Below are 17,955 nucleotides of genomic sequence, written 5' to 3'. Positions count from 1 at the left end.
GAATTGTCTCTTATGGAGGACAGTGGCCATGGTAGACCTCCTATTTAATGACCTACTGAGGGACTGCTGGTAGTCTCTCTCTCTCTCTCTCTCTCTCTCTCTCTCTCTCTCTCTCTCTCAAATACGCATGGACAAGGGCATGCACATGTGTGGGCAAACACACAAACACGCATACACACACATGGACCGACACGTGCTTGTGGGCACACACACACGCAGCTGCACCTCCAGATTTCACACACAATGCCACCAGATACCCAACACCTTCAGACATTTAATTTAACACTCCCTATCTTCTAATGCCAGACATGAGCCCTAACCAAACACAAACACCTTCATCATGACATCTGTTAATACGGCCCATGTTCTAAGTCAAGACTCACGGTTCGACCAAGTAGTGGCTGTGATGAGATGTGGGTGAGATGATGTCATTCACACACGCACAGACACACACACACGCGCATGCGCACGCACGCACACACACACACACACACACACACACACACACACACACACACACACACACACACACACACACACACACACCGCAGGCCTGCTGTAAGTGCCGCTGGCTACATCACACCTGGTTTTACGACGTGTGCCTGTTGTGTGTCGGTGCTCTGCTCCGCTTCAAATGTGTTTGTTTGTTGACTGATTTACAGACGTTCATTCTGGCCGGAGGGGGTTTCTAGATGCCTCAGTTTACCTGTCATATAGAAGATTTACCATCTTTAACATCATCACACAACTATGTGTGTGTGTTTGTGTGTGTGTGTGTGTGTGTGTGTGTGTGTGCATCCTTTTGATGTTCTAACCAACAAAATTAATAATAATAACAACAATAATAACAGTAGTAAAAATAACAACATTAATAACAGTAATATTAATAATAATAACAATAATAATTATAACAATACTAATAACACACACACACGTACACACTCACACACACACTCTCACACACACACACATGCACACGCACACACGCGCACACACACACTCACAAGAACTATTAACACTATAAATCTCTCTCTCAGCAACTAATATGCAAGACATGATGATATTACTGTTAGTATAAACAGAGCTGATATGGAACCAGAGATGGTATGTAAGATAATATGCACAACTTGGATTAAATGGTGGTGAATGTTAGTTATATAAGATCCAGTCATAACACTACAGATCATGTCATAACACTACAGATCCAGTCATAACATTACAGATCCAGTCATAACACTACCGATCCAGTCATAACACTACAGATCCAGTAATAACACTACAGATCCAGTCATAACACTACAGATCCAGTCATAACATTACAGATCCAGTCATAACACTACAGATCCAGTAATAACACTACAGATCCAGTCATAACACTACAGATCCAGTCATAACACTACAGATCCAGTCATAACACTACCGATCCAGTCATAACACTACAGATCCAGTAATAACACTACAGATCCAGTCATAACACTACAGATCCAGTCATAACATTACAGATCCAGTCATAACACTACAGATCCAGTCATAACACTACAGATCCAGTAATAACACTACAGATCCAGTCATAACACTACAGATCCAGTAATAACACTACAGATCCAGTCATAACACTACAGATCCAGTAATAACACTACAGATCCAGTCATAACATTACAGATCCAGTCATAACACTACAGATCCAGTCATAACACTACAGATCCAGTAATAACACTACAGATCCAGTCATAACATTACAGATTCAGTCATAACATTACAGATCCAGTCATAACACTACAGATCCAGTCATAACATTACAGATCCAGTCATAACACTACAGATCCAGTCATAACACTACAGATCCAGTAATAACACTACAGATCCAGTCATAACATTACAGATCCAGTCACAACACTACAGATCCAGTCACAACACTACAGATCCAGTCATAACATTACAGATCCAGTCATAACACTACAGATCCAGTCATAACACTACAGGACCAGTGGTGTGGTGGATGGTGAATGCACGTAAATGCCCATTACTCACCTTTTTCATTTTCTGCAAGCGTTTACCCACCAGTATATGGAGCGGTACTTTACTCACCACGAACGGCGATTAGCGTTTACCCACCAGTTATGTTTTACCACTACATCACTGAACAGGATGGTATTATGGGCCCAGCGGATTGGGGGTCTTCAGTTTTCCATTGTACTTCTGTCTTTCTGGTGGCTCAAAGTTAGAAGATGTAGGGACACGCAGTCCAGTAGGTGGACTGAATAATTTCCTTGAAGTTTACAATGAGACAGAGCATTCTGCTTCAGTTAGGATTTTCACACAGTCACAGTTATGATTAACGTGGCAACGTTTTACAAAACAATTTCACATTTCAGTATAGTTTTTTTTCTTCTTCCCTGTCGTGTTAATTAAAAAGTCTCCCACCGACTGAAAAAAAAACCCTCTGTGTTCTGCCTAGTTTTTGGAATACCTAATGCAATCCACGTAACCTTGAATCGGCAGGAAATAAGAGATTTCCATACAGAGGTAAAGAAGAAGTTCATTTTTTTCCACATCCTGTTCCAAAAACAATCTTCTTTTTCTCTCCTCTTTTCTTTCCCTCTCCTGTTTGACCGTGGCTGAGAGACTGAGAGACTGAGAGGCTGAGAGGCTGATGGGCTGAGAGGGGCTGAGGGAATGAGAGGGTCTGAGGGGCTGAGAGGCTGAGAGAGGCTGAGGCAGGCCTCTGTTGGTGTTCCTGCAGCTGTGTGTTCAGAGCAGATTGGCCTCGGTCAGGGTCAGGGACAACAATACAGCAGAAAGCCGACTAACTCGGCCATGACCGGACAGTATACCCACAGAGCCACCCCCATTTGACATTGAAATACTGCTGGTTTCCCACCATGCTGTTGACTGACTTTAATTCAAATGTTGCCTGTAGAGCAACAGAGGAATGTGAAGGTAAGCCATTGTAGGCTACATGCTAAGTTATAGATATTATTAGCATGTAGAAGAATGGATGTGAGGGAGAGGGAGGGAAATAGAGAGAGAGAAAGAGGGAGAGAGAAATATTGTCAGAGATGGAGAGAAATATGGTATGTGCGAGAGAGAGAGAGAGAGAGAGAGAGAGAGAGAGAGCGAGAGAGAGAGAGAGAGAGAGAGAGAGAGAATGAGATCCAGTTCTATATAGGCCCATTGGAAAGCCAAGGTGTGGTTTCTGGTTGTGGATAAAGGATGTTTGGGGACTGTGTGTTGGTGGCCACTTGCCAAACAGGACGAGACAGAGAGAGAGAGGAAGGACAAGCGACAGCTACAGCCTGCGGCCTTATCACAGACGCCTCAGCACAGCTATTGTCCACATCCACACAAGATAAATAAACAGATGCATACCTAACCCAACAGGCGATAAATCAAAAGTAGTCCCTCTTGTTCATCTTCAAGCATCTAAATTCACTTTTTTCTTGCCTAAGCCTTTGGACCTAACAGGTACAAGACAACTCGGATACTTGGAACACCAACACCTAATTACAGCATTACATCACGCACTGTCAAACAGCGACCGAACACCGGCGAGATATGACAGATGGTTTGTTTTGAGCATGGTTGCCAGGGAGATGGAAGACAGAACAAATGCCAAGAGGTTGGATGGTTATGGGATGGTTATGGAATGCTGAGGGGCGATGGAGCTGCCAGAGTTTGTATAGGTCTGATTCCTTATTTATTTTTATTGAATATTAAAACATAAAATCTACCTGCAGTGAAGCCGCTCAACATTTACATTACATTCAGTCATCTAGCAGACACTCCCATCCAGAGCGACCCACAGGAGCAACCAGGGTCAAGCGCCCCTATCTGCCCAAGCTCCCAACTGCCAGGCCACCAACCATCCAAGATCCCCCCGCAGTTCCCAAGAGCTGCCCCTCAACCATCCAAGATCCCCCCGCAGTTCCCAAGAGCTGCCCCTCAACCATCCAAGATCCTCCACAGTTCCCAAGAGCTGCCCCTCAACCATCCAAGATCCTCCACAGTTCCCAAGAGCTGCCCCTTAACCATCCAAGATCCTCCACAGTTCCCAAGAGCTGCCCCTCAACCATCCAAGACCCTCCACAGTTCCCAAGAGCTGCCCCTCAACCATCCAAGATCCTCCACGGTTCCCAAGAGCTGCCCCTCAACCATCCAAGATCCTCCACAGTTCCCAAGAGCTGCCCCTCAACCATCCAAGATCCCCCCGCAGTTCCCAAGAGCTGCCCCTCAACCATCCAAGATCCTCCACAGTTCCCAAGAGCTGCCCCTCAACCATCCAAGATCCTCCACAGTTCCCAAGAGCTGCCCCTTAACCATCCGAGACTCCCCCCCCCCCGAAAAAACCTCTTTCTCCACTCCCCACCCCCACAGGACTCCCAAGCCACCATCCCCCAATGTATAGGTCAGAGTTAGTATAAGTCAGAGTTTGTATAGGTCACAGTTGGTATAAGTCAGAGTTTGTATATGTCAGAGTTAGTATACATAACAGGCACATCTATGTTAGAATCTGGGGTGCTACATTTAACAGACGGTTGAGGGATGTCTATGCGTGCTGCACGATAGGGCTCTGGTCAAAAGTAGTGCACTATATACAGTAGGACAAAGGGAGCCATTTGGGACATAGCCTATCTGTTGTGTAACAGAAGGTCTGTTTTTTGGCGGCCCTGTGCTGTTGGGGAACTCTTCTCCCAGAGAGTGATTGATATGTTGTTTCCGACTGTACCATTTAAGGGGCCTCTGCCCCTGCCCTGACATGTGACATCCTCTACTGCTGTCACAAACCCCCTAAGAATAGCACCCTGTTAAAACGCACCACACAACAAAAGACTGGGAAGCCACTATGACACACCACATCAGCCATATTTTATATCAAATCATATTATGATCTTAGAAAATTGACAATTTCACGTTACATGACCAAAAGATAAGACAATTAAACAAAGAAGATATAAGGCAAATCACCACAGAGCCCCACACATACCATATGATGACAAACAATCACTTCCCAATTTAACTTAATTTACCTTAATCCCATTGCCTATCCGCTACAACTAAACACCTCCGTTAAAATAGCTCCCGCTACAACGCAAAGACAGTAACCTGCAACGGCAACCACGAGCATGAGACCAAACAAAAACAAACTTTACTGCCGAGAGAAAGACACCTGCTATGGTGCACCATCCACCACCACAACTACAGCCCCACAACAACACACAAGAATGAAAACCACATGCTAGGTCAGCATACACCGCACACAGAACCCCAACGACAATACAGCGTAGTCAAGAATGAAAACCACCTGCTAGGTCAAAATACACCGCACACAGAACCCCAACGACAATACAGCGTAGTCAAGAATGAAAACCACCTGCTAGGTCAGAATACACCGCACACAGAACCCCAACGACAATACAGCGTAGCCAAGAATGAAAACCACATGCTAGGTCAGAATACACCGCACACAGAACCCCAACGACAATACAGCGTAGCCAAGAATGAAAACCACATGCTAGGTCAGAATACACCGCACACAGAACCCCAACGACAATACAGCGTAGCCAAGAATGAAAACCACCTGCTAGGTCAGAATACATCGCACACAGAACCCCAACGACAATACAGCGTAGCCAAGAATGAAAACCACCTGCTAGGTCAAAATACACCGCACACAGATCCCCAACGACAATACAGCGTAGCGAAGAATGAAAACCACCTGCAAGGTCAGCATACACCGCACACAGAACCCCAACGACAATACAGCATAGTCAAGAATGAAAACCACCTGCTAGGTCAAAATACACCGCACACAGAACCCCAACGACAATACAGCGTAGCCAAGAATGAAAACCAACTGCTAGGTCAGAATACACCGCACACAGAACCCCAACGACAATACAGCGTAGCCAAGAATGAAAACCACCTGCTAGGTCAGAATACACCGCACACAGAACCCCAACGACAATACAGCGTAGCCAAGAATGAAAACCACCTGCTAGGTCAAAATACACCGCACACAGATCCCCAACGACAATACAGCGTAGCGAAGAATGAAAACCACCTGCAAGGTCAGCATACACCGCACACAGAACCCCAACGACAATACAGCGTAGTCAAGAATAGCCACTCGCTTTAGAGGGCATGGCACTACAATTCATACATTGTGACAAATACTGTACCTTAGTCAGTGTCCATTAAAAACAACACGCCGAAGCCACATGTCAGGATTCTAGGACTTTATCACTGTTACATAAACACCAGTTGTCATGAGAGAACACAATGGTGGCATGCTTGATGAAGGCTGTGGAGTGCTGAAGGTTAGCACTGCTTTCGTTTATCAAAAATGTTTGTTTTTAAAGATGGAGTTTAGTCTTATCTCCCGCCAAAAGTCAAACCATGGAGACAGATAGGGAAGGTATAAAAGTATAGGCAGTGTGTGTGTGTGTGCGTGCGTGTGTGTTTGTGTGTGAGAGAGGGGGCATTTAGCACAATAACCAATCTCCCTTGTATTTACCTGGTAAGACACACACACACACACACACACACACACACACACACACACACACACAGTGCAGACCACTGCCATCAACAAGATAAGGAGGGAATCTCGCTGTTGTGGACTTCAGCCTGCTATGAGAGCAGCCATTTGCTCCATTGTAATGTCCAAGAAACAAATGTCGCATCAATGGAATATCTGTCTACATGTTGAAAATACTCACAATAAACCCAATGCCCCTGCCTGCTCCTAAACTGTCAATTATAGACCGCCCCCTCATTCATTTCCTGTCTATAATCCAATCGGATGCTCTAATTAAATTAGCGTGAATTGTGGGTTGTGTTCAGTTTGGTACTGAACGTTGCAGATATGAAATCCAATGAACAGACATGCTATAACTTTCTGAAGCCTCATGTTAGATATGAAATACAATGAACAGACATGCTATAACTTTTGGAAGCAGACATGTTAGATATGAAATACAATGAACAGACATGCTATAACTTTCTGAAGCCTCATGTTAGATATGAAATACAATGAACAGACATGCTATAACTTTTGGAAGCAGACATGTTAGATATGAAATACAATGAACAGACATGCTCTAACTTTTGGAAGCAGACATGTTAGAGATGAAATTCAATGACCAGACATGCTCTAACTTTTGGAAGCCTACGTGTTAGAGATTAATGTCTGCAGTGCATGCCCTAGGCCTACTGAACGCTACTGTGAGCAACTCGTGTCCATTGATATCGATGCTTTGGTTAGCAAGTCAGCGTGTTAGCATGCTAACAAATAGCTGTTTCATTTAATTAATTTAGCTGGCATGTGAGCATGCAAATAGATAGATATTTTGATTAGCCAGCTTGAGTCTTAGCATACTAGCAACTTTGTTTAGCTATCCAGTGTGTTAGCATGCTAATAAATATATGTTTTATTTACTTAGCCACTGTGTTAATATGCTAAAAACTAAGTTTAGCTGTCCATTGTGTTAGCAGTCCTAGCTCATAACCCACTTAAGTGCAGACGTTAGCCATGTGCTGAGGGCTCACTTGTGAATCCAACACTAGCCTGACCAGGATCAGTAGCAGGATCTCCTCCCCTGCTGTCATTTAATTACGTTAGCCAGACCCTTGATCTCTCGTTTCCCTTTCTCTGCACATTCCTCCCTTTCTTCTCGTCCCATCTCAGACCTAGATGGTGACCTATTTTCCATTAGAATTCCTTGGGCCTACACCCCTCGAGTGGCGGGACATCTTCGTTACGAGGGGTTGCTCACGTTCCTGCCGTTTGTGTGGATATGACTAGACAGGAATGAGTGATTAGGTCTGCCACATGATAAATGAGTCAGTCTGTCTCTATCACTCTCATGCACCCCCTCTCTATCTCTCTATCACTCTCCCTCTAAGTGCGTACCAAATGGCACCCTTGGGGTGGCAGGTAGCCTAGTGGTTAGAGCGTTGGGTCAGTAACCGAAAGGTTGCTGGATTTAATCCCTGAGATGACAGGGTAAAAATCTGTCATTCTGCTCCTGAACAAGGCAGTTAATCCGCCACTTTTTTTCAATTTTCGGCTAAAATGACATACCCAAATCTAACTGCCTGTAGCTCAGGACCTGAAGCAACGATATGCATATTCTTGATACCATTTGAAAGGAAAGACTTTGAAGTTTGTCGAAATGTGAAAGGAATGTAGGAGAATATAACATATTAGATCTAAAAGATAATACAAATAAAAAAACATGCGTTTTTTGTATTTTTTTGTTCCATAATCTTTGAAATGCAAGAGAAAGGCCAATATATGATTTAGGAATCTAGGCACAATTTAGATCTTGGCCACTAGACGGCAGCAGTGTATGTGCAAAGTTTAACTGATCCAAAGAACCATTGCATTTCTGTTCAAAATGTTGTATCAAGACTGCCCAAATGTGCCTAATTGGTTAATTAATTACTTTTCAAGTTCATAACTGTGCACTCTCCTCAAATAACAGCATTGTATTCTTTCACTGTAATAGCTACTGTAAATTGGACAGTGCAGTTAGATTAACAAGAACGTACGTTTTCTGCCCATATCAGATATGTCTATGTCCTGGTTCTTGTTACTTACAATGTCATGCTAATCACATTAGCGCACATTAGCTCAACCGTCCCGAGGGTGGAACACCGATCTGTAGAGATCCTTTTAACCCACTGTTCCCCGGTAGGCCGTCATTGTAAATAACAATTTGTTCTTAACTGACCTGCCTAGTTGAATAAAGGTGAAATGAAAGCAAAAATTAAATTCCCTGTATAGTGCACTACTTTGGACCAGGCCCCATACACTTTCTTTCTTTTTTGCTCTCCCTCTCCCCGTTGTTAAATTATTTAGAGAGGATTGTCCTCCTGACTATCCCTTGCTCCTCCAGTACAGTAGGAAGGTAAGATGGAGGGAGTGGATCTGGAGGAGGGGTGAGGTTATCTTTTATTCTTTTATTAGAGGGGGATCATCACACATACACAGCCTCTGTGGGAACCAGGGACAAGGAGCATGCATTTCCGTTTTGGGAATTCTCAAACTGTGGGAATCCCATCAGGCCTTTTCCACAGTCAGTCATCCCCCCGGAATCGATCAGGGTGGAATGTTCTGCTAATGACACCCTACCCATATGCCAGTGCATCTGGAGACTCCCAATATCAAGAGAGTGGGGTGATGGAAATCAGGGGAACTCATTGCTCCTTCACCATTTTGACTTTGCAGCTTTGCCATCTTGTGACGACCTATACCTTTCCTTCATTCAAAGGGCCAGCTGTCTGTCCAGCGTCTCCTTGTCCTATCAGAGTTGATTGAGTGGGCATCTCACCACTCCAGTTTCTGAATAGACCCCTATCCTCTTAACCACTCACAACCCCTTCAGACAGTCATCGCCTCTTCACTTCAATCCATCACTCTCTGACTCCATGGGGTCTCCACTGTAGAGGTGCCCAGAATCACACACACAGGCACACCTTCACACACACACACACACACACACACACACACACACACAGTCAGTCAGATGCACGCACGCACGAAGACACACACAAACTCACACACACACATGCTCTCTGTTTCCTCTGACTAAGTCATTCTCCAACGTCTATTAGGCACAGTGAGAGCTCTGTTTACTTTAGCACATCTATTTAGTTTGCCTCTTGAGTTCGTCTCTTTAGTTTGTCACTTTAGCTCGTCTCTTCAGTTCATCTCTTCAGCACATCTCTTGAGCTCGTCTCTTCAGCTCGTCTCTTCAGCTCGTCTCTTCGGCTCGTCTCTTCGGTTCGTCTCTTCAGCTCGTCTCTTCAGCTCGTCTCTTCAGCTCGTCTCTTCAGTTTGTCTCTTCAGTTCGTCTCTTCAGTTCGTCTCTTCAGTTCGTCTCTTCAGCTCATGGAAGTCTGTCTATAAGGCCTGGAACAGGTCTGCAGTTACAACATCACTAAAGAACAATAAGACACGTGTCTAAGAATAAAACTATAAACTTCTCATCTCAACCTTTGGTCTGTAGACCGGCACTGCTAGATAGAGGCTGAATGTGAAATGCATGTAAAAAATAATAAAATAAAAACCAACCTTTTTTATCTAAAACTCTTCTTCAGGTTTTGACATACATAACACATTAACTCAGCGAAAAAAGAAACGTCCCTTTTTCAGGACCTATCTTTCAAAGATAATTCGTAACAATCCAAATAACTTCCCAGATCTTCATTGTAAAGAGTTTGAATACTGTTTCCCATGCTTGTTCAATTAACCATGAACAATTAATGAACATCCACTTGTGGAACGGTCATTAAGACACTAACAGCTTACAGACGGTAGGCAATTAAGGTCACAGTTATGAAAACTTAGGACACTGAAGAGGCCTTTCTACTGACTCTGAAAAACACCAAAAGAAAGATGCCCAGGGTCCCTGCTCATCTGTGTGAACGTGCATTAGGTTTGCTGCAAGGAGGCATGAGGACTGCAGATGTGGCCAGGGCAATAAATTGCGATGTCCGTACTGTGAGACGCCTAAGACAGCGCTACAGGGAGACAGGACGGACAGCTGATCATCCTCGCAGTGGCAGACCACTTGTAACAGCACCTGCACAGGATCGGTACATCCGAACATCACACCTGCGGGACAGGTACAGGATGGCAACAACAACTGCCCGAGTTACACCAGGAACGCACAATCCCTCCATCAGTGCTCAGACTGTCCGCAATAGGCTGTGAGAGGCTGGACCGAGGGCTTGTAGGCCTGTTGTAAGGCAGGTCCTCACCAGACATCACCGGCAACAATGTTGCCTATGGGCACAAACCCACCGTCGCTGGACCAGACAGGACTGGCAAAAAGGGCTCTTCACTGACGAGTCGCGGTTTTATCTCACCAGGGGTGATGGTCGGATTCGCGTTTATCGTCAAAGGAATGAGCGTTACACCAAAGCCTGTACTCTGGAGCGGGATCGAATTGGAGATGGAGGGTCCGTCATGGTCTGGAGCGGTGTGTCACAGCATCATCTGACTGAGCTTGTTTTCATTGCAGGCAATCTCAATGCTGTGTGTTACAGGGAAGACATCCTCCTCCATCATGTGGTACCCTTCCTGCAGGCTCATCCTGACATGACCCTCCAGCATGACAATGCCACCAGTCATACTGCTTGTTATGTGCGGGATTTCTTGCAAGACAGGAATGTCAGTGTTCTGCCATGGCCAGCGAAGAGCCTGGATCTCAATCCCATTGAGCACGTCCGGGACCTGTTGGATCGGAGGGTGAGGGCTAGGGCCATTCCCCCCAGAAATGTATGGGAACTTGCAGGTGCCTTGGTGGAAGAGTGGGGTAACATCTCACAGCAAGAACTGGCAAATCTGGTGCAGTCCACGAGGAGATGTACTGCAGTACTTAATGCAGCTGGAAGCCACACCAGATACTGAATGTTACTTTTGATTTTGACCCCCCCCCCCTTTTTTCAGGGACACATTATTCCATTTCTGTTAGTCACATGTCTGTGGAACTTGTTCAGTTTATTTCTCAGTTATTGAATCTTGTTATATTCATCCAAATATTTACTTAACTTATGTTAAGTTGGTGAAAATAAACGCAGTTGACAGTGAGAGGACGTTTATTTTTTTGCTGATTTTATATATGGAAGAGCAATGACAACAGATAACACAGAAATCTGTTTTTCCTGTTTAAAGATACAAAGCCAATCACCTATCTAGTATTTTGTCTGGAAAGCACAATTCTGTGCTGATAAATAACAAATAAATCACTAGATTAAGCGATAGATTCTGTGTAACGACCTTCTTCCATTCTCAAGTGTTGAATTACTTGTTAAAAGACCATAACCTTTGAAATAAACTTTTTAACAGCTTTTTGAAGAGGAGCGGAAGTGAACCCTGGAACCCCAAAAAACTTCTGTTGCTTTTGTAAACAACAGATAAGAGCATAACCTTTGATATCATTTCTTTTTAACAACTCATAATGTTATATGTCTTTCTATGTGGCAATTTGTCAATAGAATAGCAGTCTAATTCAGCGTCCCCTCAATCACAAGACAACAGCCAAAAACAAACACTGGATAAAGTGATTCAGTCCCCGAAAATTTGTCCAAGAAATGGTCAACCCACCTGTGTGTTCATTGTGTGCTTGTCCCAAAAACACAAAGACAACACAGTCAGACAAAAAAGCCATTAAGTGAGCGACTAAAGAGGTCAAGATGTAAATCTCTCTTGAACAAAGTCCCACCCCCTCCCTCGGCCCCCTTCGCCCCACTTGGTCTGTCCTGTCACGACCCCAGCCCCCCCCCCCTTGACCCTTTTGTTGGGCGAGGTGGCTCAAGACCCAGGAACCTGCTAATTACGGGCTTTAGCAGTCTGCCAAGGAACCAGGCCCTCGGAATGGCTGGGCCACATTCCTACCAGTCAGAGTCACTCTGTGTGTGATTGTGTGTGTGTGTTTGTGTGTGTGTGTCTGTGTGTGCGCGTGCGTGTGTGTTCACTGTCTGTCTGTCCATCCCTCCATCCGTCTGTGAGATCCTCTCTGGGTTTTAGTGCGTGCCTTGTGCCTTGCCAGCTCACTAAGTGCACTGCAAACACTCCTCAAGGGACTGTATAGTAAACAGACACAGACAGAGGGATTGGAGGGACTTGAGGTGTGTAAAGAAAGCCAATAAGCCTTCTCTCCCTTCTCCGATGGGGTCTAAACCTAATCACACAGTTGGCCTGGTGTTAAATGCCCCGTACCTCCTTCTATAGCTGCTCAGTTGAGCGACTAGCCGGCCGACGCATTAAGAGACAGATTTCAGGATGAACAAAACCAGAGATTAAGAGACAGGTGGAACCAGAGATTCATTAAGAGACAGATTTCAGGTTAGAACGAACCAGAGATCCATTAAGATACAGATTTCAGGCTAGACAAAACCAGAGATCCATTAAGAGACAGATTTCAGGCTAGACAAAACCAGAGATCCATTAAGAGGCAGATTTCAGGTTAGAACAAACCAGAGATCCATTAAGAGACAGATTTCAGGCTAGAACGAACCAGAGATCCATTAAGAGACAGATTTCAGCCTAGACAAAACCAGAAATTCATGAAGAGACAGATTTCAGGTTAGAACGAACCAGAGATCCATTAAGATACAGGTTTCAGGCTAGACAAAACCAGAGATCCATTAAGAGGCAGATTTCAGGCTAGACAAAACCAGAGATCCATTAAGAGGCAGATTTCAGGTTAGAACAAACCAGAGATCCATTAAGAGACAGATTTCAGGCTAGAACGAACCAGAGATCCATTAAGAGACAGATTTCAGCCTAGACAAAACCAGAAATTCATGAAGAGACAGATTTCAGGTTAGAACGAACCAGAGATCCATTAAGATACAGATTTCAGGCTAGACAAAACCAGAGATCCATTAAGAGGCAGATTTCAGGCTAGACAAAACCAGAGATCCATTAAGAGGCAGATTTCAGGTTAGAACAAACCAGAGATCCATTAAGAGACAGATTTCAGGCTAGACAAAACCAGAGATCCATTAAGAGGCAGATTTCAGGTTAGAACAAACCAGAGATCCATTAAGAGACAGATTTCAGGCTAGAACGAACCAGAGATCCATTAAGAGACAGATTTTAGGTTAAAAGGAACCAGAGATCCATTAAGAGACAGATGTCAGGTTAGAACGAACCAGAGATCCATTAAGAGACAGATGTCAGGTTAGAACGAACCAGAGATCCTTTACACTTTTGACTGACATCAACTTTGACAGATCCGTCACAAAACGTGAATTTGCCTTGAAATAAACCAAACCTTAAAACCTCTGTTGTTGTTTGACAGATCCGTCACAAACAAAGCCTTGAGACCCTGCTGTGGATTTTGTTTGAAATGGTAGGTTAAAATGTGACCAAACCTAACACTTCAATTGAAATGATCCCCAAAACCTTGACACCCTATATCGTTGATTTGAGGTTGAAATCTGGGTTAAAGCGTAAGCATCACAATGATTGACTGATTTACCCCAGTCTTTGGTTTGGTCCCGGGAGCAGCAGTCGGCCTAGCGGAGGTCAGAGTAGTGGATACTTGATGCTGTTGTGGAGTATTCACAGACTGAGAAGTGCTTGACACTGTCCCAACGGCCTTTACTGAGTCTAAGTCCACTTCCTGCAACCGAGGAAGGACATTGATTGGTTTAGAGATAAACTTTAGAGCAATAGTTTACGGCTATTTCTATTACTTATTATCTTGAAGCTAGCCAGGTTAGTATTAGGTTCTCCTAAAGCTAGCCAGGATAATATTAGGTTCTCCTGAAGCTAGCCAGATTAGTATTAGGTTCTCCTAAAGCTAGCCAGGTTAGTATTAGGTTCTCCTAAAGCTAGCCAGGTTAATATTAGGTTCTCCTGAAGCTAGCCAGATTAGTATTAGGTTCTCCTGAAGCTAGCTAGGTACTGACTGTCTCCTGTAACGTCTAGCTAGTTACTGACAGAGCCATGTATTTAGAGAGTTGGGACATTGAGGTTTCTGTATTATGATGCATTTACATGACACTTCAACATTCTATGGCGGCCATGTTAGCCCCCCATTAACATTAAATGGGGAATATTTAAAAAATGCTATGTAACGGAATGTCTAGAATTAGAGACAATATTGTAAATTGTAAAAGTTGTCTCTGTGTCCTGGTACTGACCCGTCGGTGGTGTCTTCTGAGGGTGGGGGTGATGGCCATGGAGGAGGAGGAGGAGGAGGAGGAGGAGGCACTGAGGGCCGTGTCGATCTCCTGGTCCAGCTGGTCTAGCTTCATCAGCAGTAACACCATAGAGTCCAGACGAGAACGCTCCTGCTCCTCTCTAGAGCTCTACAGGTGGGAGGCAGGGAGGATGGGAGGGAGGCAGGGAGGGAAGGAGGAAGGGAGAGAGAGAGAGAGAGAGAGAGAGAGAGACAGAGAGAGAGAGGGAGGGAAAGATTATTTGTACTTAAAATATATGGAATCAGTGTTATTGATTTACATTTTAATCATTTAGCAGACGCTATTATACAGAGCGACTTACAGGATAAATTAGGGTTAAGTGCCTTGCTCAAGGGCACATCGACAGATTGTTCACCAAGTCAGCTCAGGGATTTGAACCAGCAATGTTTCTGTTAGTGGCCCAATGCTCTTAACCGGCAACTTGCCGCTCTATATTTGACTATTTTTGATTCAAGGAGAACATCAGTGATAATGCGAGATTTATATTGTGTCTTTACTGGGCATAAACAGCTAAAGGATACTCTAGGCTTCGGTTCTTTCTTTCTTCTGATGGTCCTTCCACTTTGTGGTTAGATAAAGCTAACTGACTATCATCTAATAAGCCTGTTCATCTTTAGTCATGTCCTCTCTTGCTCTCTTTTTAAGGGAAGGGAGCAGGTATATGTATATGTATGTCAACTCTAATACATAATACATAACACAGACAGGGACTTCACTGTTTAGTTACGTTTTTTCTCTTAGCCCTCTGAAAGCATTATGTTGAGCAGTTTTCTTATGTGTGTTTGATTGAATTGTGGCCTGGTGAATGAGACAGGAAAGGTCTGATGTAGTGCATGCCAGAGATATATATCAACTAAGGCTTTGATTCAATATCATGTAGACCACAGAAATACTTTGATAGAATCCTGGAATGGGATCCTCAGATGCACTCAAATTAATTGGGCAACCTCTCATGCCCTCTCCTTGTCTCTCTCTCTCTCTTTTTGGTTCTCTTCCACCATTCCCTCCTTTTTCTTCTAACATTTTCCACCGAAAAGCCCCCCCCCTCTCCAATTATATCCTTTCATATCCTTTTTTTATTACAACATCCCTTCCTGTTGTCTTTCCTCCCTTCTCCTTGCCACCACTCTTTCACTTTCTTCTTCACTCACTTATTTTATTCTCCTCTGTTAACCTGCAGGTCTTATACTGACCTATCAGGTGGTCTGTTTGTCATAGCAGGTCTTACACTGACCTATCAGGTGGTCTGTCTGTCATAGCAGGTCTTACACTGACCTATCAGATGGCCTGTTTGTCATAACAGGTCTTATACTGACCTATCAGGTGACCTGTTTGTCATAACAGGTCTTATACTGACTCATCAGGTGGTCTATCTGTCATAGCAGGTCTTACACTGACCTATCAGGTGGCCTGTTTGTCATAACAGGTCTTATACTGACCTATCAGGTGGCCTGTTTGTCATTACAGGTCTTATACTGACCTATCAGGTGGCCTGTTTGTCATAACAGGTCTTATACTGACTCAACAGGTGGCCTGTTTGTCATAACAGGTCTTATACTGACCTATCAGGTGGTCTGTCTGTCATAGCAGGTCTTACACTGACCTATCAGGTGGCCTGTCTGTCATAGCAGGTCTTACACTGACCTATCAGGTGGCCTGTCTGTCATAACAGGTCTTATACTGACCTATAGGGTGGTCTGTCTGTCATAGCAGGTCTTACACTGACCTATCAGGTGGCCTGTCTGTCACAGCAGGTCTTATACTGACCTATCAGGTGGCCTGTCTGTCATAGAAGGTCTTACACTGACCTATCAGGTGGTCTGTCTGTCATAGCAGGTCTTATACTGACCTATCAAGTGGTCTGTCTGTCATAGCAGGTCTTACACTGACCTATCAGGTGGCCTGTCTGTCATAGCATGTCTGACACTGACCTATCAGGTGGTCTGTCTGTCATAGCAGGTCTTATACTAATCTCAGGTGGCCTGTCTGTCATAGCAGGTCTTACATTGACCTATCAGCTGGCCTGTCTGTCATAGCAGGTCTTATACTGACCTATCGGGTGGCCTGACTGTCATAGCAGGTCTTATACTGATCTCAGGTGGTCTGTCTGTCATAGCAGGTCTTACACTGACTCATCAGGTGGTCTGTCTGTCATAGCAGGTCTTATACTGACCTATCAGGTGGCCTGTCTGTCATAGCAGGTCTTACACTGACCTATCAGGTGGTCTGTCTGTCATAGCAGGTCTTACACTGACCTATCAGGTGGTCTGTCTGTCATAGCAGGTCTTACACTGACCTATCAGGTGGTCTGTCTGTCATAGCAGGTCTTATACTGACCTATCAGGTGACCTGTCTGTCATAACAGGTCTTATACTGACCTATCAGGTGGTCTGTCTGTCATAGCAGGTCTTACACTGACCTATCAGGTGGCCTGTTTGTCATAACAGGTCTTAAACTGACCTATCAGGTGGCCTGTTTGTCATAACAGGTCTTATACTGACCTATCAGGTGGCCTGTTTGTCATAACAGGTCTTATACTGACTCAACAGGTGGCTTGTTTGTCATAACAGGTCTTATACTGACCTATCAGGTGGTCTGTCTGTCATAGCAGGTCTTACACTGACCTATCAGGTGGCCTGTCTGTCATAGCAGGTCTTACACTGACCTATCAGGTGGCCTGTCTGTCATAGCAGGTCTTATACTGACCTATCAGGTGGTCTGTCTGTCATAGCAGGTCTTACACTGACCTATCAGGTGGCCTGTCTGTCATAGCAGGTCTTATACTGACCTATCAGGTGGTCTGTCTGTCATAGCAGGTCTTACACTGACCTATCAGGTGGCCTGTCTGCCATAGCATGTCTGACACTGACCTATCAGGTGGTCTGTCTGTCATAGCAGGTCTTATACTAATCTCAGGTGGCCTGTCTGTCATAGCAGGTCTTACACTGACCTATCAGCTGGCCTGTCTGTCATAGCAGGTCTTATACTGACCTATCGGGTGGCCTGACTGTCATAGCAGGTCTTATACTGATCTCAGGTGGTCTGTCTGTCATAGCAGGTCTTACACTGACTCATCAGGTGGTCTGTCTGTCATAGCAGGTCTTATACTGACCTATCGGGTGGCCTGTCTGTCATAGCAGGTCTTACACTGACCTATCAGGTGGTCTGTCTGTCATAGCAGGTCTTATACTGATTTCAGGTGGCCTGTCTGTCATAGCAGGTCTTACACTG

At 44.5% G+C, this 17,955-nt stretch overlaps 1 protein-coding gene across 2 annotated transcripts in view; it reads right to left on the bottom strand.

Moving 5' to 3' along the window:
- LOC115191657 (rho GTPase-activating protein 7) overlaps positions 1–17,955 on the bottom strand; it is a 149,457-nt gene that overhangs the window by 122,652 nt on the left and 8,850 nt on the right. The window contains exons 3-4 of one of the 2 annotated variants that reach the window (XM_029749459.1): positions 14,665–14,832; positions 13,998–14,141 (exon numbers count right to left, since the gene is read on the bottom strand). In XM_029749459.1, coding sequence (XP_029605319.1) covers positions 13,998–14,141; positions 14,665–14,832 — 312 coding nt within the window. The remainder of the gene's footprint in view (positions 1–13,997; positions 14,142–14,664; positions 14,833–17,955) is intronic. The other variant, XM_029749460.1, reaches the window with a different exon arrangement.

The sequence above is a fragment of the Salmo trutta genome, chromosome 4 (assembly GCF_901001165.1).
Source record: "Salmo trutta chromosome 4, fSalTru1.1, whole genome shotgun sequence".
NCBI lineage: Eukaryota > Metazoa > Chordata > Actinopteri > Salmoniformes > Salmonidae > Salmo > Salmo trutta.
Note: the sequence above shows the minus strand (reverse complement) of the source record. Positions and strands in the feature narration are given on the sequence as shown.